The sequence below is a fragment of the Podarcis pityusensis genome, assembly GCF_964106645.2.
Source record: "Podarcis pityusensis genome assembly, chromosome: 5".
Lineage (NCBI taxonomy): Eukaryota > Metazoa > Chordata > Lepidosauria > Squamata > Lacertidae > Podarcis > Podarcis pityusensis.
The window spans coordinates 7,487,294-7,509,095 of record NC_138032.1 but is presented as its reverse complement, the minus strand read 5'-3'; the positions used below and the strand labels follow the sequence as shown (position 1 = coordinate 7,509,095).

General features: G+C 48.4%; 1 protein-coding gene across 1 annotated transcript in view; it reads left to right on the top strand.

Annotated features, from left to right (window-relative positions):
• Positions 1-21,802, top strand: part of CHRD (chordin) — a 54,746-nt gene that overhangs the window by 16,466 nt on the left and 16,478 nt on the right. Inside the window, exons 5-15 of the mRNA XM_081007870.1 lie at positions 4,501-4,618; positions 7,531-7,627; positions 8,336-8,477; positions 11,052-11,192; positions 12,813-12,895; positions 13,018-13,165; positions 13,609-13,715; positions 16,125-16,241; positions 17,264-17,420; positions 18,763-19,007; positions 19,739-19,852. Of these exons, the coding sequence (XP_080863996.1) occupies positions 4,501-4,618; positions 7,531-7,627; positions 8,336-8,477; positions 11,052-11,192; positions 12,813-12,895; positions 13,018-13,165; positions 13,609-13,715; positions 16,125-16,241; positions 17,264-17,420; positions 18,763-19,007; positions 19,739-19,852 (1,469 nt within the window). The remainder of the gene's footprint in view (positions 1-4,500; positions 4,619-7,530; positions 7,628-8,335; positions 8,478-11,051; positions 11,193-12,812; positions 12,896-13,017; positions 13,166-13,608; positions 13,716-16,124; positions 16,242-17,263; positions 17,421-18,762; positions 19,008-19,738; positions 19,853-21,802) is intronic.

Sequence of the window (21,802 nt, the reverse complement as noted above, 5' to 3'; positions counted from 1 at the left end):
CCCTTATTCTACTCATCCCAGGTCAGCTGAGTAGAATATTCTCTGCATGTTTTCCTTTTCACTATGCCAATTGTCTTCATACTTTTGAGCACGCCAGAGATTGTGGAGACACCACTTAAAAAGTTCTCTTCTCTGTCACTGGTTCATTTTGGGGTGTTGGGTATTCTGGTATCCTTTCAATGAAAGGAGTAGCCAGCTAGCCATGACTTACAGCACAAATGAATCCATAATCAGGTAGCACTTCAGAATGTTTTCTTGCATAATTTTTTTAATGGATTGCCAAGACTGAAGTCTCTGATGAAGTGCACTGTAGCCTGAAAAAGCCTATGCCATAATGAATTTGCTAGTTCTTTAACATGCAAGTACTGTTCATTTTTCTTGTTTGGCTAAAGTTGCACTATGGTCTACTTTACAGGGTTGTTGTGAGGTTGAGAAGATTGCAAAAAACTTTGGCAAACTTAAAATCTGTTACAAAAAAGCAGGATGGTGCAGGGGATGGTTTAAATGCAATATGGGATCATAGATTGCACCCTGTCTGTGCACCACACCCAGGCGAGCTGGTCCTACCCAGACAACGACACACTGGATTTTCCAAGGACCTACATGTAAAGTCCAATGTCTGCAGGCCTTAATATCCTGATTGTGTACCAGATTCATTTTTCTTTGATTGCCCGGTTAGGCTTTTTCCATGATTCAAAAGCTGTAGGCAGGAGAGAGAGAGAGAGAAAATTAATTTTGCTTGTTCCTTATTTATCAGTGTTGCATGTATGACTATTCCAGCTTCCCTTCAAGGAGCTCACGATGGCATAATTCACGAGTCATGTTTTCTCCGTGTTATCCTAACAGCAACCCAGTGAGGCAGTGGTGGAGGAAGCCAGGCATAGGGCGAGCCACTCATAGGGGCGGTGCAAGCCGTCTATGGGGCAGGGCCTCCAGAATCTGCCTGCCTCCTCCCACTCAGCCGCCCTACAGCTGGGGGGGGGAGAGGCAGCGGGCAGGCCTTTTGGGCAGCACGGAGCCTGTGCGCGCCCAAGCCACTGCTTCTTTACCAGGAGAGACGCATGGTTCGGATGCGCTGCAGGCCCCGCGGTGAATGCCGCCTGGCATTTTGTCACCCCCCTCAGTGGTGACACCCGGGGCAGCCCACACCCACCACACCCCCCTTCCTCTGCCCCTGCTGTGAGGTAGGTTAGGTCGAGAGACTGGCCCGAGGTCACACAGTCAGCTTCATGGCTGATTTTTAACCCTATGCTCCCAAGTCAGACTCCATTTAATAGCTCTCCACCTTACGTCACGTTCTGGAAATGATATAGAATCCCTGTGGAATTCAGTGGAGCTTACATCTGAGTAATGTACAGCTTCTTGGGCACAAACGTCCACACTACAAATTGTGACAACAGGCATTCCTTCTGAATCGGGATAAAGCACTTTTCAGTTCAGTTAGGTGCTGTTTGTAAAATTGCAGTGCTCAGGTGTCCACAGAATATTTGCAAAGGAGGATGGGGAGGAAACCAAGAGAGCTTGACCACACTCCTGTGACATCTCATTGGCCACACACTCATGACCTCCTAGCAGCTCTAGCTACCACCACCTGCATGACTGTGGGAAGCATTGGCTAAAATCTGGGAAGACGGAGGAGTGTGACTGAATCACATTTTTAGACGTTAGTGGTGGGCTTCACTGCCTTGCTTAGCAGCTTGCCCCTCCCATAACAGTGCAAGATTGAGATTTGGTTTCTGCAAATTAAAATTATGCAAACTTGCTCAGATTTTCCAGTTGATTCAGGTAGTAGAATCCAATTTTTGCTGTCACAGAATTTGGATAACCTGGATCCTTTTTTTAAAAAAAAATTGTGACACTGATTCCATGCAACCCTCCTAATATCTTGAGCTGGTATGTGCTGCACCAGGCAGACACCCAAGTAGGGATGTGGGGAGAAAATCAATCCATTTGCATTTAAAGGCAAACTTCTCTATTTCTCACTTTCCAACATGGTACCCAAACTGAAACACAGCCACCCTTCAAAACTCACATTTCTCTGAATTTTGCAGTGTAGTTTCATTGGCAAAGGTTGCATTAAAATGTAGAAGAATGCATCATTTTAAGAATAATTGCATTGTAGAAATATGTACGTTAGCCAAAACTGCATTAAAATGTGTATATTGCAATAAATTCACACAAGAATTCTGATGAATTTTCAGGAGAACTTTTTTTTTAGCACAAATTTGACATGGAAATACAAGAAGCAAATTTAAGATTGGAAAAATGAGAAACAGAGACAACCTAAAAGCAACAGATTTGCCCGTTCCTTTACCCCTGTTAAATGCAAACTCGGACCTTGGTAAATAAGGACTCAAGGTAGCTGCAGCAGAAGTACAGGAAGTAAGGGATTGGAATTTGGATATTTTGCGAATCCTGAGGTGGCGCAATTTAGGCCTCCTTCAACCTTGTGTCATAAGAACACGTTGGGACCATCCCAATGATTCACTAGTCCAGCATCCTACTATAGCCCTCTCCTCCATGCATTTGTCCCATCCTCTTTTAAAGCCACCTAAGTCAGTGCCCGGGACGCAGGTGGCGCTGTGGGTTAAACCACAGAGCCTAGGACTTGCTGATCAGAAGGCTGGCATTTCGAATCCCCATGACGGGGGGAGCTCCCGTTGTTCAGTCCCAGCTCCTGCCAACCTAGCAGTTCGAAAGCACGTCAAAGTGCAAGTAGATAAATAGGTATTGCTCCAGCGGGAAGGTAAACAGCATTTCCGTGCGCTGCTCTGGTTTGCCAGGAGCGGCTTAGTCATGCTGGCCACATGACCCGGAAGCTGTCTGCGAACAAACGCTGGCTCCCTCGGCCAATAGAGCGAGATGAGCGCCGCAACCCCAGAGTCGTCCGCAACTGGACCTAACGGTCAGGGGTGCCTTTACCTTTACCTTTAAGTCGGTGCCCACCACTTCTCTATTAAAGAGAATTTCTATGGATTTCTTCTACCACTGTGTCCATGTTAACTTCTACCCTGAAACATTTCCACCTCAGGCTTTGGAAATCTGCTAGAATGTCAAGTGAACAATACATTGTTAGCTCTTCTTGACATGTAACTCCCTATGCTGCTTTGTACTCAAAGACATTTTAACCGTTGTCTCCTGATAACAGTGTTGTGGGATTTGTTTGTGTAATTCAGCAACAAATCATCATCATCATCATCATCATCATCATCTAAGGGAGCCAGTGTGGTGTAGTGGTTAAGAGCGGTAGTCTCGTAATCTAGTGAACCAGGTTCGATTCCCCGCTCCTCCACATGCAGCTGCTGGGTGACCTTGGGCCAGTCACCCTTCTCTGAAGTCTCTCAGCCCCACTCACCTCACAGAGTGTTTGTTGTGGGGGAGGAAGGGAAAGGAGAATGTTAGCCGCTTTGAGACTCCTTCGGGTAATGATAAAGCGGGATATCAAATCCAAACTCTTCTTCTTCCTCCTCCTCCTGAGGGAGGGAGTTCTGCAGATTAACAATGTGTTGCAGGAAGAAGTCTTTCCTTTGATATGTCTCGAGTCTTCCAGCATTGCGCTTCATTGGCTGTCCATGAGTTCTACCATTTTGAGAGACCCAATTTTATACAGTTCTGTCATGCCTTCCGTTACTCGTTTTTCCCGCAATCCTCCAAAGCTACAGCCTTTCCTCATCGGGAAGTTGCTCGATTATTTGGGTTCCCCATTTCTGAACCTTGTCAGGTAGTTCACTCTTTGCAGCAGATAGATAGAGGGTGGTTTTGGGGGGGGGTTGGGGGGTGGCCATTACTGTTGTTTTTTGCAGAATGCTGAAGTTAATATAATAACAATAGAGGCTTTTTGGAGGACAGTAATAAATATGATTAATGGCATTTTCCAAATAAATATACAATTGGGACCAATGCTATCCTTATTGAATTATGTAAAATTCTTCCCCTAGCTAGACAGGACAGCGTCGCTTTTGTATATAATTAGAAATGCAATGATGTTATAATTGAGTAAACAAAGGGATTTTTAAAAAATTTAAGCAATCCTACTGCAGAACAGAATTAACTTTTGGAATCGGTTTATGTTTACAGCGTTTACACGGTTCCTTGAAAATATACATGGTGCTTTTGTAAGACGGGGACATGGGATCCAACACAGTAGAAATGAATCTAGCACTTGTGAATTTATAAAACCTACAAAGGACAGATCTGTAAAGTGAGTTTACTAGGTCAGTTTATAAATGTGGTTAGGAATAAATTTATCAGTTTTGAAAATGCAATCGCCGATGTTTAGAGTTTTAATACTTTCAGTATGAGTAAGCATGGTTTTTGTATGTGTGTATGTTTGTGTCATCATTTATTGAACTTGCGTTTAAAAAAAGATACAGTGGAGGCATTAATCACATATAAATGTAGAACTGTAGACTTCGAAATATATATATCTCTAGTTCTTCAGGCTTCCTGGATCACTTGCAATGTATGCAGAATCACAGGCAGTTCGCTTTTGCTCCTCAGATTTTGTGTCCTTGCTAACCAGCGGCTCAGAGACCCAGACGCCCGTGTCCAGTGCAGTGGCAAAAGCCAGGTTCACTCTTGTGCGTTCTCACCTCCTCTTCTCAATCAACTATGAGAGGTGAGTGACACCCAGTCTGATGTTCAGGATGGGGAGAAGCATGTAGCAGAGGTGGACTTTGGTGATTTTGGGAAATGTGGTGCCCTGAGCGAGCCCAAAATTTGGCACCTCCAATTGTTCCATCTAGCAGTCGTACCTTGGATCCTGAACACCTTGGTACTTGTACGTTTTGGCTCCCGAACACCGCAAACCTGAAAGTGAATGTTCCGGCTTGCGAACGTTCTTTGGAACCTGAATGTCTGACGGGGCTTTTGACTGGTGCAGGAGCTTCCTGCAGTCAACCGGAAGACGTGCTTTGGTTTCCAAATGGAAACCGAAATTGGAAATCGAAAGGACTTCCAGAATGGATCCCATTTGACTTCCAAGGTTTGACTGTATCTTTTACACTCAGTGGCAGCAGCTCTACAGGGTTTCAGAAGAGACCATTTCCAGCTTATTTGGCTGTGATTCACCCCTTGCGCACATGCACACATTCACTTGCTGCAGCAATAAAATTGTGAGCACATTTATGCAGGTTCTGGTATGGTTTCAAGCTGGATAGGAGACTGAGATTCCTGCATTGCAGGGGGTTCATAGAATCACAGAATTGGAAGGGACCCCAAAGGTCATCCAGTCCAACCCCCTGCAATGCAGGAATCTCATCTAGAGCATCCGTGACAGATGGCCATCCAACCTCTGCTTAAAAACCTCCAAGGAAGGAGAGTCCGCCACCTCTTGTGGGAGTCTGCTCCACTGCTGAACAGCTCTTACAGTCAGAAAGTTTTTCTGAATGTTTAGTCGGAATATCCTTTCTTGTAACTTGAAGCCAGACTGTCTCACCAGAGTGGTGCATGCTCGAGTTATCTCCCGCTTGGACTACTGCAACGTGTTCTATGTGGGGCTACCTTTGAAGGTGACCCGGAAACTGCAATTAATCCAGAATGCGGCAGCTAACCTGGTGACTGGGATCGGCCGCCGGGACCATATAACACCAGTCCTGAGAGATCTCATTGGCTCCCAGTATGTTTCCGAGCACAATTCAAAGTGTTGGTGCTGACCTTTAAAGCCCTAAACGGGCTCGGTCCAGTATACCTGAAGGAGCGGCTCCACCCCCATCGTTCAGCCCAGACACTGGGATCCAGCGCCGAGGGTCTTCTGGCAGTTCCCTCATTGTGAGAAGTGAGGTTACAGGGAACCAGGCTGAGGGCCTTCTTGGTAGTGGCGCCTGTGCTGTGGACCGCCTTCCCTTTAGATGTAAAGGAAATAAGCAGCTATCTTATCTTTAAAAGACATCTGAAGGCAGCCCTGTTTAGGGAAGTTTTTAATATTTAATGATGTTTGTTTTTAACACTTGATTGGGAGCCGCCCAGGGTGGCTGGGGAAACTCAACCAGATGGGCGGGGTATAAATAAATAAATAAATAAATAAATAGTTTGGCAAGATGACCCTCAGGGTCCCTTCCAACTTGATAATTCTATGATTCCATAATGCCCAGGGTGAGACAATAGCACAGCAAGCCCTGTGCCTAAAACAGAAAAGGGGTGATGTAAAGCCCTTTCTTGGGGTTCACATACCAGCTGCCCTGCTCCCCATCTCTCTCTCCCCCCGGACTTCTCTGTTTCATCGGCTTCATAGCACATCTTGCTGACAGGCAGCTGGTGTTCCTCTGATATCATTACGAAACAGCTGAAGAGGCATGGGTGAATCCCAGCTTGGAATTTCTCTGTATCCGTCCCAGGCAGAAAGTCTCCTCCCCGTCACGGTGGTTATTATTTTTTATTAAAAACAAATTTTGGGGGGAAAGGCTCCAGTAAACAAGTTCAGCGTCCACATGTTGCCGAGGCCCCAGCTGCCTCTCCTTGCTTGCTCAAGGCTGGGGTCAGCAGGGGTCTTTCTGCCTGCTGCCTGGGGCTTGGCTCCGGGGAGCTGCAATCAATCAGTCTCTCCCGATTGTTAAATCCTCCTTCTGCCTGCTCCGGGAGAGAGCTGCGGCCAGCCTCTCTGCTGTGGTGGTCCCTCCTCTTTTTCCAGGCCGTTGCATAGCCAAGCGGTGACTAATTTCAAAATGCATCCACAAATCCCCAAAAAACGGCCTCAAAGGCTGTCGTTATTCCTTTTTAAGCAGGGCCAAGGAGAGTTGCATTTCTCAAGCTGCGTAAGGGACAGAGGCTAGCCTCTGGAGGGGCACCATCTATCCTCCTGTTCATTGGCAAAAACCTGGGGGTCTGCAACTGCGGTTCCTTGCTTGCTGACGGCAAGCATAAATCTCCTTCTGGACATTGTATCTCAGTGATTCCTCTATAACTCGGTGGCAGAGGGTGTGCTTTCAATGCAGAAAGCCCACAGGCTAAGTCCCTGCAATCTCGGGGTGGCCTGGGGTGAACCACACAATTCAGATAGCAGTACTGAGAAAGACCTTCCTCTGCCTGAGACCCTGAGTAGCCTAGGGTGGCCGTGCAGGCTAGAGATGATGGGAGCTGGAAGGAATCCCCCAGGTCATCTAGTCCAACCCCTTGCAATGCAGGAATCACAGCTAACGAATCCCCTACAGATGGGCCATCTGAACTCCAAGGAAAGAGAGCCCACCACCTTCTTGAGACTCAGTAAAGCTGTCCCTGGGCCTTTCTGCATCCTTGGAAAAGTACAAAATGAAGAGATAACCAAATACGCAGTATGGCAATGCAGACTTTGAATGCTTGTAGAAAGGGTGACGTTGCCACACTACCAAATGATAGCAGTAGCAGTCTGGGGACACTTTTAGCATGCACTGGGCTGCAAAATCCATTGGCATTTTGAAGGCTGTTTAAAGAAGCTAGCGGGGCGCTCTGGAGCTATGTCAGGTTGGTGGCACCGGCCTAACCTATTCCTTCTGTTCAGTGTTTTCTGTTCTGGTTGCAACCTCAAACCCACAGCCTCTGCCTCTTCTTCTGCAGGCTGGGCCAGCCGAGCCGAGTCCGTTTCACAGACGCCGGTGGGACTGTCCTCTTTGAGCATCCTGTGCAAAAGGGCCCCTCCCCCCAGAATAACATGGTGAGTGACCCATGAGGTCATCGTCCCAATTATTCTACTCCCCTGTGGGCTTTGAAGCACTATGTTGCTGAAACAGCAAGGCATGTTGCTGTAGAGCAGCCTTTCTCAACCTGTGGGTCCCTAAGATGTTGTTGGACTACAACTGCCATCACCCCTAGCTAGCAAGGCTAGAGCTCAGGGATGATGGGAGTTGTAGTCCAACAACATCTGGGGACCCACAGGTTGAGAACCACTGCTGTAGAGGGAAGTGAGGGGCAGGTGGGGCTCATCCACCTGGGAAGGCAGCCCATCTAGGAGAAGGAAAACTCTCATCCTAAACATCTGCTGCCTCGCGGGATATCTTCGGGAGAAGAAAAGGCTCAAGAGTAAACCCTACACAAATCCAGAGTGGAGTCTCTAAGACGGTTGGATGGTGCCTTGTATACTTCCTTCTGGCAATTCCTGCAGCCATGTTGGTGCCAATAGCTTTGCTCTGCCTCCCTTTGGACCACATCAGTGAGGCCAAGAGGGGGGTCTTGTCATCTGGGTAGCCCAGGACCTTCATATGCACTATGCCCTGGGGAGGTGAACTCCATTCTCTCTCAAGACAGATGCCAACAATTGGCCATGCTGGATATGCGCCCGGTCTTCTGGATTTGCACTCTTTCCAATAGCCTGATAAATTGGCCTGTTTCTTTCTGCCCCTCTCTCTGGACACTGGCTTCACAGATCTGCGGCGTCTGGCGAAACCTGCAAAAGTCTTTGACGCGGCTGTTGAAGGTTGACCAGCTGCACATTTCCCTGGTCACCAAGTCGCACCCTGAGGGCGAGATACGAGGCAAAATCATCAAGCACCGGGCTCTCCTTGCAGGTAATCTGTGATCTGAGAGTTTTACCTTTGAGTACAGATTGCTGTTTTCTATTCTTTTTAGCGTCACAAAGCAAACATACAATAAATTAGTAAGAGAAAGAAATGGTGATATACCAAGGTATATCAAGACATCCTAATTTCCCCAGCTGGTGTGGATGTTGTGTGTTGAGCATCTAGGTCCGAAGCAGAGGAAATAAAATCCCACCAGATGACGTAAAAGCATTCTGGATCCTCCATCCCCCTGGAAACATGCAGTTTATGTGTAATATTTTCCGTCGAGTGCAGATTTCTGTCATTGTCAGCCCTGCAAATACACTCAGAGCTCTAACTCAAAAGTTACTGCTCATGATTCAATTTAAAATGCCTGTTGTCTTCCTGATCTAGGATATTTGAAGATCCTGGCCTGTCTGCTTGGTCAGCCTAAACAGTGGTTGTCCTGGACTGTATGTGGGTGCATGCCTTTTCTTTTGGAGTTTATCCCTGGTTTTACCGTCAGGCCCATTGCTAGAAGTTTTGCAATGAGGCAACCTAAGTGAGCAGATAATCATTGCAGAATGTACGTACAGCTGCCTGAATCACTCCTGACATGGCAGAGTTAGAGTGTCAGTCTGGAGAGAATTGGGATTGAATCCCTCCTCAATGTGTGAAGCCCAGCCACCTCCTCTCAGCCTAACCCAGGGTTGTTGTAGGAAGAGATGGGGTCATCCCAGGCTGTATACTCCACCCCAAGCTCCTTGGAGCAAGGATGAAACAGAAACGTGAGGAGCAATGATAATATCTTTAGTGATATTTAACTGCATTGCTCCTTGGAAAAATAAGTGAGATGCAAATGCAATAAATGAACCAAGAATAAAATCACTGGGTTATTCAAACTGGAGATGCTGGAGCCACACTCTAAATCCAGCTGGTTCCTATCGGCTGCCTTTGTCCAGAGGTCTCCTTGAGGGACCTTGATTCCTGAGAATTCCTTGCCTGTAGTCGGGTGTTTCTCCCAATGGGTTGGGTTTTTCTCTGGCATTTCAGATGCCGTTTCCTCCTAAGGCTCAGAACTTTTTTAGCCTCACCACCAGAGGCCTCACCTAAGGATCCTGGCTTCTCACCTCCAGAATGGGCCTGATCTGGGGCTCAGTGTAATGCTGGAACCTCCAGGTCAACCTCTGATGGGGAACCCTGCTGGCTGAGACATAACACCGCCCAGATGAGCCATTGTGTCCTGCTGGGGACATTCATGGCTCCAGCTGAGCCCTTGCCAGAGCTTCAGTGTGTCTTGCACTTCTGGTCTTTCTTGGTCCTGTTCTCCTGGCTTGTTCTCCAGTTCTGCATTGCCCACCGAGGCTAGTTGTTCTTTGGTCTGGTCTCCTGACCTGTTCCTCAGTACAGTCATACCTCGGGTTACAGCCGCTTCAGGTTGCGTTTTTTCAGGTTGCGGACCGCCAAAACCTGGAAGTACCAGAACGGGTTACTTCCAGGATTCGGCGGTCGTGCATGCGCAGAAGCGCTGAATCACAACCCGCGCATGCGCAGACGCGGGTTGCAAACACTGCGGGTTGCAAACGTGCATCCCGCACGGATCACATTCACAACCTGAGCGTCCACTGTACTGGTTCATCCTTGTCTCCCACTTTGCTCACCAGTTTTGACATCTGGCCCATCTCTCAGCTCCTGGTTCTCACAATGTGACTCCTTTCAAACTGCCACCCGAGTCCCAAACCTGACAAGACCCTTGGCCCATCCTGTCCAGTAGTCTGGCAGCCCTGGCTGCTCGTACAACAGGGAAGGGCAGTAGGTCAGTGGCAGAGCATCTGCCTTGCATGCAGAAGGTCCCAGGTTCAACCCCCAGCTTCCCCAAGTAGGGCTGGGAGAGACCCCTGCCTGAAACCCTGGAGAACAGCTGTTGGTCATTGAAGATAGTACTGGCTAGATAGAGCATAGAGCAGGATCCTTTGCTCCTGTGCACAAGTCTGCCACTGACCCCCTGCACTCTCAGGAGTCAGGAGCAAGCCAGCAATAACTCACACAGTGTCAGTGAAGTTAACTCTTTACTCAAAGAAGCAAGACAGCTCAGGAGGCCAGGCCTAGTGAGCACAGCAACTCATCTCAGTAGATCTTGGCCCTATGAGGCTGAGGACTGAACCTTCCCACAGTTCTCCAAGTCTCCTCCTCCCCCAGGTCCTTCCCAAGCAATCTGAGACTTCATCGCCTTGTCTGCCTTTGCTCTGTCCTCTTCATACCTCTTCTGGCTCTGGGAGACCAGGGAAGAGGGGAGCTGGTCACAGCAGGAGGGGAAGACCGCTTGGCTTCTTCAGCAACCTGCCTCATCTCTGCCTCTTGACACCCCCTCTCCACCTCTCCAGCCTCTGCTTCTGCTTCTGGACTGCTCTCTGCCACAGAGTCTCCCTGCTCACTAAACCCTGTCACCTCTTCAACTTCCAACACCTCCTCCTCTCAGGACCACTCATTGTCATCCCACCACTCCCCAGGCTCTGCAACCTTCTACCCTTTGGGGGATCCCCAGCTGGTGTCTCCCACCAATCCATGACAAGCACTGTGCTCTTGCTTTCCTCTCCTTTTCAGAAACATTCAGTGCTATCCTGACATCCGTCGACGCAACCCACCTTGGCATGGGGGGCATTGCTATGCTCACCCTGAGTGACGCGGAGAACAACCTGCATTTTGTCCTTGTCACCAAAGGGCTACTGGAGCCGGTGGAGAAAAGTGAGCAAGGGGCAGAAGTTCAGGGGGTTGTGGGGCAGATGCAGTCAGGTGCCTGAGCTTGGCCCAGCCAGGGGAGATGAACAGACAAGACGGGTCTGATGGGTAAAAGCTGGGCTTGTGTCAGAGAGAAGTGAGTTCAACTCCCACAACAGCCAGGGACTAAATTATATCTCCTTCTGGGCGTTACAAACTATTGAACTCAGTTCCTTGTCTCTGAAACAATAGCAATTCGTGTTTGTCGAACCTTGATGAAGATTAGGGCTGGTTCTGTGTTTGAGGGTGCCTGGACAAAGTGCCCTCAGTAAGGGGCCCTAGTGTGCTGCCTTCCCCACCCAGTTGGCCCTACAGAGGACTTAGAGTGGCCCTCTGTGGGCCCCAACAGCAGGCTGGGACCTCTCACCATCTGGGGAGGTCAATCAATCAATTTATTGTGCATAGCCAAAGGCCTTTACAATGTACAGCAGAGGGCAAGGCAAGGTTTTCCTCTGAAATCTCACAACATACAGTGGTGCCTCGCAAGACGAAATTAATCCGTTCCGCAAGTCTCTTCGTCTTGCGGGTTTTTCGTCTTGCGAAGCACGGCTATTAGCGGCTATTAACGGCTTAGCGGCTTTAAGAAAAAGGAAACAAACTCGCAAGAACTCGCAAGACGTTTCGTCTTGCGAAGCAAGCCCATAGGAAAATTCGTCTTGCGGAACGACTAAAAAACCGGAAAACTCTTTCGTCTAGCGAGTTTTTCGTCTTGCGAGGCATTCGTCTTGCGGGGCACCACTGTACCCTATAAAAAGTTCACAGCATAAAAATTTAAAATTAGAGAGCATTGATATATCCAGAATGGAGTTTCTTAGCTGCCAGAGCAAATTTGGCTATCAGGTGTGTAATCTGTAGATCTTTACCAGCTAGGAGCTCGACTGTCACCTCCTGGGGGGTATCGGCCTGAGAGGCAAGTCAAGAGCAGGTGACAAAAAAAATTCGCTGGGCAGTGAATATAAGGGCAAAGCAGCAGGTAATGCATGACACCCTCAACCTGATTGCATCCATAATTGCACCTGCGTTCCTTCTGGGGAGGTGTGAAGGGGGACCCAACAGTGCAGACAGAAGCACTGGGGCCAGACCTTCCTCCCACCTCCAGTGCATAGTTGTGCCATTGCATCCCTGGGAGAAGAAACGCTGTGATGGGGCAAGTCTAGCTTCATGTACCTGGCACTCCACTCTGCACCAGGTAAATAAAATGGAGGCCCTAGTGAAGCCCACTTCGGCCAAGGAGGGTCTTGAGTGTCCACTGCTGGCTGGACAGCCTGTCCTTGAACCCCAATCATGCCTCTTGAACCCTGATAATGCCTCTTGATTGCCTGGCTGGAAGATAGAGAGGGAGGTGCAAATGTCTGTAGAAACAAGCCTGTTTTGGCAAAGGTACCATTTACATCCTTTGCCTCTCCCCACTAAGGGCATGTGGCCCCTGGAAAGCTGACCATGGGAGAATTTGGCTCTTGGTTTTAAAAAGGTTCCCCACCCTCGCTGACCTAGTGGGGCAAGGAAACAGGAGTGGGGGTGATGCTGGTCCACAGCGCTGCAAAGAGCGGCATTGACGTGTTTCGCCTCTTCCTTCTTCCTTCCCAGAATCCTCCTGGCTCCCCCTGAGGGTGCAGATCCTTCACCAGGACAGGGTCCTGAGGGAGGTGCTGGCCAATGTCTCCTGGCAGGTAAAAGCCGCTGTATCTGATCTCTGAGCCAAACTGCTCGCTGCTTCCTCCTTTGCAGGCGTTACTTAACGGTGTTCCTCCTCCTCCTCCACTTCCCCCTTCCTCTCATTTTGCCACATCAGGACCCCGACTTTGCAGAGGTGCTGTCTGGACTGACGGCTCGAGAAATGCTGTGGCTGGCGCAAGGGCAGCTGGAGATCGTCGCAGAGGTGGAGGGCAGTTTTCGCCGTAAAATTGCTGGCCGGATCACTACCAGAAAAAGCTGTGACAGTGAGTTTGAAGGAGGAGGATGGGCAGAAAACATCGCCCGTAGGACTTCTGCCTGCTGCACAGCTGCCCATGCAGCTGAATATAGCACAGGCTCTGGTTGCTGTTGATGGCTTCCACATGTAGATTTGGCTCGCACCCGCCCTGCCAGCTCTGTAGCCTTACTGCACCCTCTTCTTCTTCTTGCCAATGTGGTGTAGTGGTTAAGAGCGGTAGTCTCATAATCTGGTGAACCGGGTTCGCTTCCCCGCTCTTCCACATGCAGCTGCTGGGTGACCTTGGGCTAGTCACACTTCTCTGAAGTCTCTCAGCCTCACTCACCTCACAGAGTGTTTGTTGTGGGGGAGGAAGGGAAAGGAAAATGTTAGCCGCTTTGAGACTCCTTCGGGTAGTGATAAAATGGGATATCAAATCCAAATTCCTCCTCTTCTTCTTCTTGCCCCCAGCCATCCAGAGCGTGCTCTGTGGAGGAGACGCCTTGATGCCCACCCAGACAGGGGCTGTGGGCTCTGCCAAGCTCACACTGCATGAGAACGGGACTTTGGAGTATCAGGTAGGAAGAAACGTCTGGTGGTATTGCACGAGGCTGGAGCAAACAACATTGATACATGTCTGTCTCTGTGTGCGCATGCACTGACGCATGCCTGATGCCAGAGCCTGGCAAAACAAGGTACCTGCAGACCCCAGATCAGTTGAGGGGCCATCTCTATGACAGCCACGCTGCCATCTCGGTTCTTCCTTGTTGCAGAAACTGACTTTGCCAGAAGTAGCCTCTGAACTGACATAACCCCATATAGTGTATGTCCCAGAATAAAAAAACACCAGGTCGTTCCCACCTTCCTCTGCCACACCAGTGATTTCAAGTTCCCCCAACCAGTTCACATCAGGTTGGCCAGGAACTAAACCAAGCATCTTTACTCACCCACTGTTCCAAAAAGTGATGCATCTTCATTTATTTTCTAGCCAGTGTGGTGTCGTGGTTAAGAGCTGTAGACTCGTAATCTGGTGAACTGGGTTTGCGTCTCCGCTCCTCCACATGCAGCTGCTGGGTGACCTTGGGCTAGTCACACTTCTCTGAAGTCTATCAGCCTCACTCACCTCACAGAGTGTTTGTTGTTGGGGAGGAAGGGAAAGGAGAATGTTAGCCGCTTTGAGACTCCTTCGGGTAGTGATAAAGCGGGATATCAAATCCAAATTCCTCTTCTTCTTCTTCTTCTTCTTCTTCTTCTTCTTCTTCTTCTTCTTCTAGTGAACCCAAATTTTGTAGGAATGCATTTAGGCACTAGGAGATGATATTACTAAATAATATGTCAAGTGAAGGCCACACCTAAGGAAATTGTGTAAGGAAGGACACATAGATTGAATCATTGGGTTTTGCAGGTCTGGTTGGAGAGTCTTGTCTCCTTTCCACAAATCTGTGAGCCCCCAAACTCTCCCTTTTCCTTCTTCCTCCCACCCCAACAATGTGCTCCTTTTCAGAAAATCACATTTCCTAGAAACTTTTTGTTTGTGTTGGGGAGGGAGAATTCCTCTCCTTCCCCTCTCCCTTCTTGCCCAGCCTTGCCAGGCTAGTAATCCATCTTGGATTAAAATTGGAGCGTCAAAACAGTTTGGGCATCCTCCTGCTCATCTCGCCTTTGATGCAAACATTATAAATCCCCAGGCTAATAAGAGGGGTGGGAGGGAGAAGGGTCGGGGTGTGAGCTTCAGGAGTAAGTGGGTGGGGGAAGGAAAAGGAGGGAGGGAGCAGAGTTTGAGCTGCCTGGCTGGGAAAGAAGGCGCAGGAGGGGGAATTCTTTTACAGTTTGGATTAGAATCCAAGCTGCAAGATGATGTTAATACTTGCTGTTTATTTGAAGCCAACATTACAAGCCCCTTGAGACTCATTCTTCCAAGCCTTGAAAGAGACGTGTCTGTGGCGTCACAGCTCCCCATGTTTCTCCTCCTTCCAGGCACTGATGGGGTCTTCTTAGGCTATGGCTTATTTCTTTATTTATTAAATTTCTGCCCTGCTGTCCCTCCCAAAAAACGGAAAACCACTGCAATTTAAAAAAAACCATTAGGAACATCTGAAAACAATTAAAAAGGGTGTGGCATGCCACATTGCTGTGGCAGGAGAGGATGACAAGTGTGGTGGGGAAGATTCAAGAACAATCAGATAAACATTGAAACATTTCACACCTCTCGCTGAGTTAGTGTACATACTTAAGGTACATATGTAAGAGGCTTGTTTATATTTTGGGAATGATTCATGTTCTTCTGTAGCTGCGTTGTTTTATACTTTCTGGACAGCCCTGGATCATATTATAAAGCACTTGTGCTCTGTGTTATAAATCAAGCACTGCTAGGACTTTTTTCTTTTTGTTTTCCAGTGTATTTCTTACCAATAAAAAAACCAGTGTGGTGCAAGCAAATTCTTATTCTGAAAGTGTGGCCCAGGGAAAAAAGTTTGCGAATCTCTGATATAAACAGTCACATACCCCCGCAGCTAATGATTTCAAGGTTGCCATCAATGGTGTATTTCAGCCAACCAATGCCTGGGTGAGCAGGAATGTTTGTAGATGCCTCGTGAATGTTAATAATGAGGGCGGCAGGGAGCCACCACCGAGAAGGATCTGCCGTCACCAACTGGGCAGCAGCAGGGACAGCACCACCAACAGGGCCTCTGCTGCCATTTGTAGATGGTTAATATTGGGGGTAGCACTCTTTGAGGTATTTGGGCCCCAAGACATTCAGGGCTTTGTACACTAGTACTAACACCTTGATTTGAACTTGGCAACTTGCTGATGGCTAGTGTAGCACTTTCTGGACCAGTCTAGCAAGTTGCAGTCCACACTACTTGCAGCCTCCAGACCATCTTACGTTTTCCTGCATTGTATGGAATTGGACTCTTCAATTCTATGGTTCTAAGTCTCCTGTGAAGATCTAGTCGCTTCTTCTGGGCTGTGCTCTCATCCCGCAGGTCCAGGTGGCAGGAACAAGAAGCGAAGTGATCGGCATCACGCTAGAGACCAAACCTCGCAGAAGGAATAAGCGCAACATCGTGTACGACATGACACCCAGCTACGAGGACGGAATGGTGAGGGTTTGTGTGGATCAGAGAGAGATGCAGAAGGTTCTAGAGCAGTGGTTCTCAAACTGGGTGGTACCACCACCTAGCAGGCAGTGGGATTCCCTGGGGGCAGAGGGTGCTGGCCATGAAAATCTAGCATCACTGGATTAAGTTCACCCATTGGGTTGAATTAATCCAACTAAATAGCTGGGACTGCTGAATTGGCAGAGCAGGAGACTCTTGATCTCAGAGTCGCGGGTTCGAGCTCCACGTTGGACAGAAGATTCCTGCATTTCAGGGGGTTGGACTGGATGACCCTCGTGGTCCCTCCAACTTTACAATACAATACTATGATTCTATCTGGATTTTGAACAAATTTGCAATTAATTGTTCCTGCTTTGAATTTTCTTGAATTATTATCTTCCTTAGTGGGTCGTGCAATTCTGAATAATGCTTTTTTTAGGGCAGGGGGCACTGGGGAAGGGTTTGTGGAACCAAGAGAACAGTGTTCCAAAAAAGCTTAGGAGCCACTGCTCTAGAGAAATTGGTGGTTGAGCCACTATCCACTACAGTCGAGCCTTGGAAGTCGAACGGCTTAGTTCCCAAACATTTTGGCTCCCAAACATTGCAACCCCAGAAGTGACTTTTCCGGTTTGTAAACTATTTTTGGAAGCCGAACTTCCGACGGGGCTTCCGTGGCTTCTGATTGGCTGTAGGAGCTTACTGAAGCCAATCAGAAGCCGCGCTTTGGTTTCCGAACATTTTGGAAGTCGAACGGATTTCCGGAATGGATTATGTTCAACTTCCAAGGTACGACTGTATGTGTTAGCTTTTTGCCCTTAGTTGCTTATTGTGAAGGCCTTTGGCTATACAGTAAATTGAATTGGGTATAATGTGTTTGCCATCATTAGTGACTTCAGATGTAAAATATATATTCCAAATTGGAGCAAATGGCAAATTCTGTGCACGGGTCATGATTGACCATGTTTCACCATTCTGTGTGTCTCTGTGTGTTTTTATTTCCTCTTGAACCATGCACCTTTGTCCAGGCCAGCGGGACCTGGGAGCAAGCAAATGGGCGTGATGTCCACATGTTGTTGCAGAACGAGCTCTTCCTGAATGTGGCCACCAGGGATTTTGAAGAAGGGGAGCTGCGTGGGCAGATCAGCAGCCTCCTGTATGGTGGACTGCCAGCACGGCATGAAGGTACCAGTGTGGAGAGAATGTGTGTGTGAGGAACTGAGCCGCCCACCAGGCCTGCTGACTAGTTGGGCTAGAACAACAGAGTCTTTGCCTAGTCCTTTTAGTTCTTGGATTAGGCAGAAGCCTGTGACCAAACCAAGAGAAGGCAAGGATGGTGGTAGGTGCCAGAGACTGGAGTTCAACATCTGGAGGAACACAGGGTCTGGAAACCAAGCCTGGAAACGGTTGAGGCAGTTGGGTGTGTTTAGACGGGAGAAGAGGACATCTTCAACTATCTGAAGGGCTGTCACTTGGAAGGTGGAGCAAGCTTGCTTTCTCTTGCTCCAAAGGGGAGGACCCAAACCAATGGCTCCTACTATACATTAGGAAGACTACCTGAATGAAGCTTGCAGACCACTGGTGGTCCACGGACCACAGTTTGGGAACCCCTCCATAGACAGAGGCAGGCAAGTGCTGCCCACTGTTGGCTTAAATGTTCTGCATGAATTCAAAGCCCAGCCAAGTTTGGGATCCAAACATGCTGAATTTTCAGGTTTGAAAAATGTAGTTTAGAGGGGAAGAACTGTTTGATCTGCAGCCAGACAAATAGGCTGTTAAGTGTGAGCTACAGCTCTCGTGTCCCCAAGCCCTCCAACACCCCCATGCCTTGCTGCCCACCTTAGAGTTGCCAGGTGACAATGTGGCAGTGACAGTAGGCGCCACAGCTGGCAGAGTCCCCCTTCCATGCAACTGTAAAAAGGTAAAGCAGCCCTGTCAGAATCAAGACTTTGCTCCCTGACTCTCAGTCCCCAGCCTTTGCCTGCCCACTTCCACCCACCTCACAACAACTCACAGTCCCTCCTGGGGTTAGGACCAGGCTCACTTTGTTCTTGGCTTCTCCCTTTCCATCCCCGCCCCCCAGAAATGCCTTCACCACTTCCCCCCTCAAATTCCTCCTTTTCACCAGAATGCCTATTCAGCCCTGTCTCGTCAACCATCCTTCTTAACACGGCTGTCTCCCACTTTGGGTTCTGTGTGAGGTTTGAATCCCAGCCAAACTGCTGATTCCTCTTTTCCTCGCACAAATTGGACTGCAGACTTTCTGACTACTCTGCACCTCTCTGGCCCTCCATTGGAATGTTGAGTTTTGTTAACATTCCACAGCATCACCCTGACTCAGCCAATTGGTTTTAGTCTCTTTGCGGACATTATCTTGCCAAATTCAGATTTTGAAAAATTCCTCTAAAGCCCAAGATGACACAAGAGGCTTGTGATGCCTTAAAAACCAAAAAGTCTATTAAGATGCATTTGGTATGTGGCAGTGGACCAGCCCCTGAGCGTGTAACCCTTGGCTTTTGTGTTACAGAGCTTCCTGTCCCACTGGCCGGCCAATTTGTGTCCCCTCCTGTGCGCACTGGATCTGCTGGGCATGCCTGGGTATCCCTGGACGACCACTGCCACCTGCACTACGAGATCATAGTTGCTGGCCTTGGCAAGGCGGACGACGGCACCGTCAGCGCTCACCTCCACGGCTTTGCGGAGCTGGGCGAGCTTCGGGAGAGCAGTCTGCGGGAGCACAAGCGACTGTTGCGGGGCTTCTATGGCACAGAGGTAAGGGGAAGGGCGGTCGCTCAGGGGTGCATTGCATGCAGAAGCCCCCAGGCTCAGTCCCTGGCACCTCCAGGTATGCTGCGTTAGCATCACAGAAGCGAGCTCCCTGGGGGTGCAAGCCTTGGCAGTGTGTCTGGAGGTCCTGGGCTGCCCAGGCGACAAGACCCCCTCCTTGGCCTTGCTGATGTGGTCCAAAGGAAAGCAGAGCAAGACATTTGGCATCAGGCTGGAGGAGTTGCCAGAAAGAGGCATGCCAGGCACCATCCAACTGTCTTAGGGACTCCTCTCCCGATTTGTACAGCGTTGGCTCCTAAGCCTTTTCTTCTTCCAAAGATGTTGCCTGAGCTAGTTTGGCCTCTTCCCTTTTTTGTGTGCCATGATATTCTTCTTGGGAGGCAAAGGGCATAGTTGTCAACTTTCAGATTTGAAAATAAGGGATCAGCAGCCTCACCTGTCCCGGGGACAGTCTACGGGATATCTAACAATCCAAGATAGCAGCGGTAAATGGCGCTTGAATAAAGGAATTTCCCGTAAAAAAAGGGAAAGTTGACAGCTATGGCAAAGGGTGCATTCTTCCAAAGGTCCTTAGCTGCCTGGCCAGTGACAGAGGCTAGAGTTTGCCTGCCTGTATGTGGACACAAAACTAGCCCAAGGGGAGTGGCAAGAAGGGGCCTAAGAGACTAGGATTGGGACCGATGCCTTTGCCTGATGGGGTTCTCCTTCTCACCTAGGCTCAAGGAGTAGTGAAAGACCTGGATGAGGAGCTCCTCCGCCATTTGGCTCAGGGCACAGCCTTCCTGCAAGTCAGCACTAAAGCGAACCCACGAGGGGAGATGCGGGGCAAGGTCAGTCATGGTCACTCTGCTGTTTCTCTCGGGATTTTCTTGGGTTCCTCCAGACAACCTCTTTCTTGAGCATTTATCCTGGTTTGCTTGCACAAAGCTTATGTGGAGGTTAAACTATGTCCTCCCTTTACTGCAGAGTTGCTCTGTTTTTCTTTTGCAGGGAGGTTACACAATAATAAGCCTCCATCCTGAATTCATCCTGATCTTCTTGTGCAGTGGTTCCACAACTACCCATTAAATCATACACTTTTCAATGCGTCTGCCTATAGGCTCTGCTTTTCCAGAGATCATGCAAGCCTTTGAGCATGTGAGGAGTGCTTTTTCTACTCTACTAAGTTCTGCCTCACAAGCAGCCTCCGACATTTGGAATTAGAGAAGCTTTCAAAATCAAATGGTCTCATTTCCAGGGAGGCCCGAGTCTCACTGCCCATTACAAATTAGCCACTGCAGGTACACAGAAGCATACCAACTGTTTTTGCATCCTCAAGTTGTCACATGCGCAACAAGTTGATATCACTGGGGTGCCGCAAGAATTGCTGAGATTATGTATGCGGATCATTTTGCACATTTAGAATGCACTACAAAAATACTCTAGCAGAACAAAATACTCTCATCTTTCCTCGTATGCTGACCTTTGTACAACTGTTCAGTGTTTGTAGTGGTTAAAACCTCAGGCCCAAACCTCTCCCCAGACTCCATCGCTGCAGACAGTTTTCTCTTCAGCTTGGCTCCTTTCCAGTATCAGAGCCAAGCTGAGGTAAAAAAAGGGGGATGGGAAGAGGGAGGGTTTGGCTTCTCTCACTCTTGCTGTCAGTAATAATAATTTTAATGGGAAATTGGTATTACATTTGATATAATTTGGCATTGATTTGTTAAAAAATTGAAAAACTAATAAATATCATTTGGCAGCAACAACAATAATTTTTAAAGAGCCGACCGTTCCTTTGTATATGAATGTCTGCACCCTTGAATGGCAAACATGGCTGCCCCTGTTTCACCCTCAAACATAACACCTGGGGAGCTGTGAACTATCCCCAGAGTCCTTTAACTCTCCACAAAAATTGCTTAGAGGTTTGTGCCTACCAGGAACCTCCAAATTGCCTCAGGTTTTTCTTCAGGTAGGTTCATAGAGATGTGAGGCGTGCACCTGAAAACCTTGTCAAAGTGCTTTTAGTTCTGAAACATGAAATACCTCAGGAACTCCAAATCAGCCCTTTTAGACAAATTCAGCGGCATCTTGAGGCAAAGCAGGTTATTGTTTCTCATTTCAGTTTTTATAAACTGTTCTCTGCTTTCTCCAAAGATGGCAACTGCCCATGTAATTTTTTTCTCCCGCGGGAGAGTGAGAGCAGATATTCGCATTTTTGTGAAGTTGTAGCAGCAGGGTGGGGCTGGTCGATCCTGTCACAAAATGGCGCCAGCTGAACCTTTCTTATCTATGTGTAGTGCTATAAATAAAGTAGAAGATCATTTGCCTGACCTGATCCACTTGAGGCTGAGCTGAATTTGCGGATATTCCTTGCCAGGATAGATTCTTGAAACTCTCCCTCCCTCCCAAGGACATTTTGGATAATGGTTTGAAAGACCAGAGCTGCAGAAGGCCTTGTAAACTGACAGTGGCTGAGGTCACACAGAGAGAGAGTTTCCAAAATTATTCTCTGTCCCTTAGCTGGTGGAGAAATTTAGAAGTGTGGCTAGGTGCCAGAGCCTGATGCTTGCCAAGATCTTAAATTCTACACTTAACATAAGGATTTTTGCATTCTTAGCAACTGCTCGCTGCAGGGTTTCTTCTCTGAAAGAGGCTTGCTGCTTTCAACTCCAGCGTGGCAGGCAGAAATTCAGCAGGTGAAGCTTTTCTTGACCTGGCGGTGAAATGATGGAGAATGTTGATCTTGCTGAAATGGTGATCTTGGTTGATCTTGCTGAAACCCGGTGTGCAAGTACTCCTGG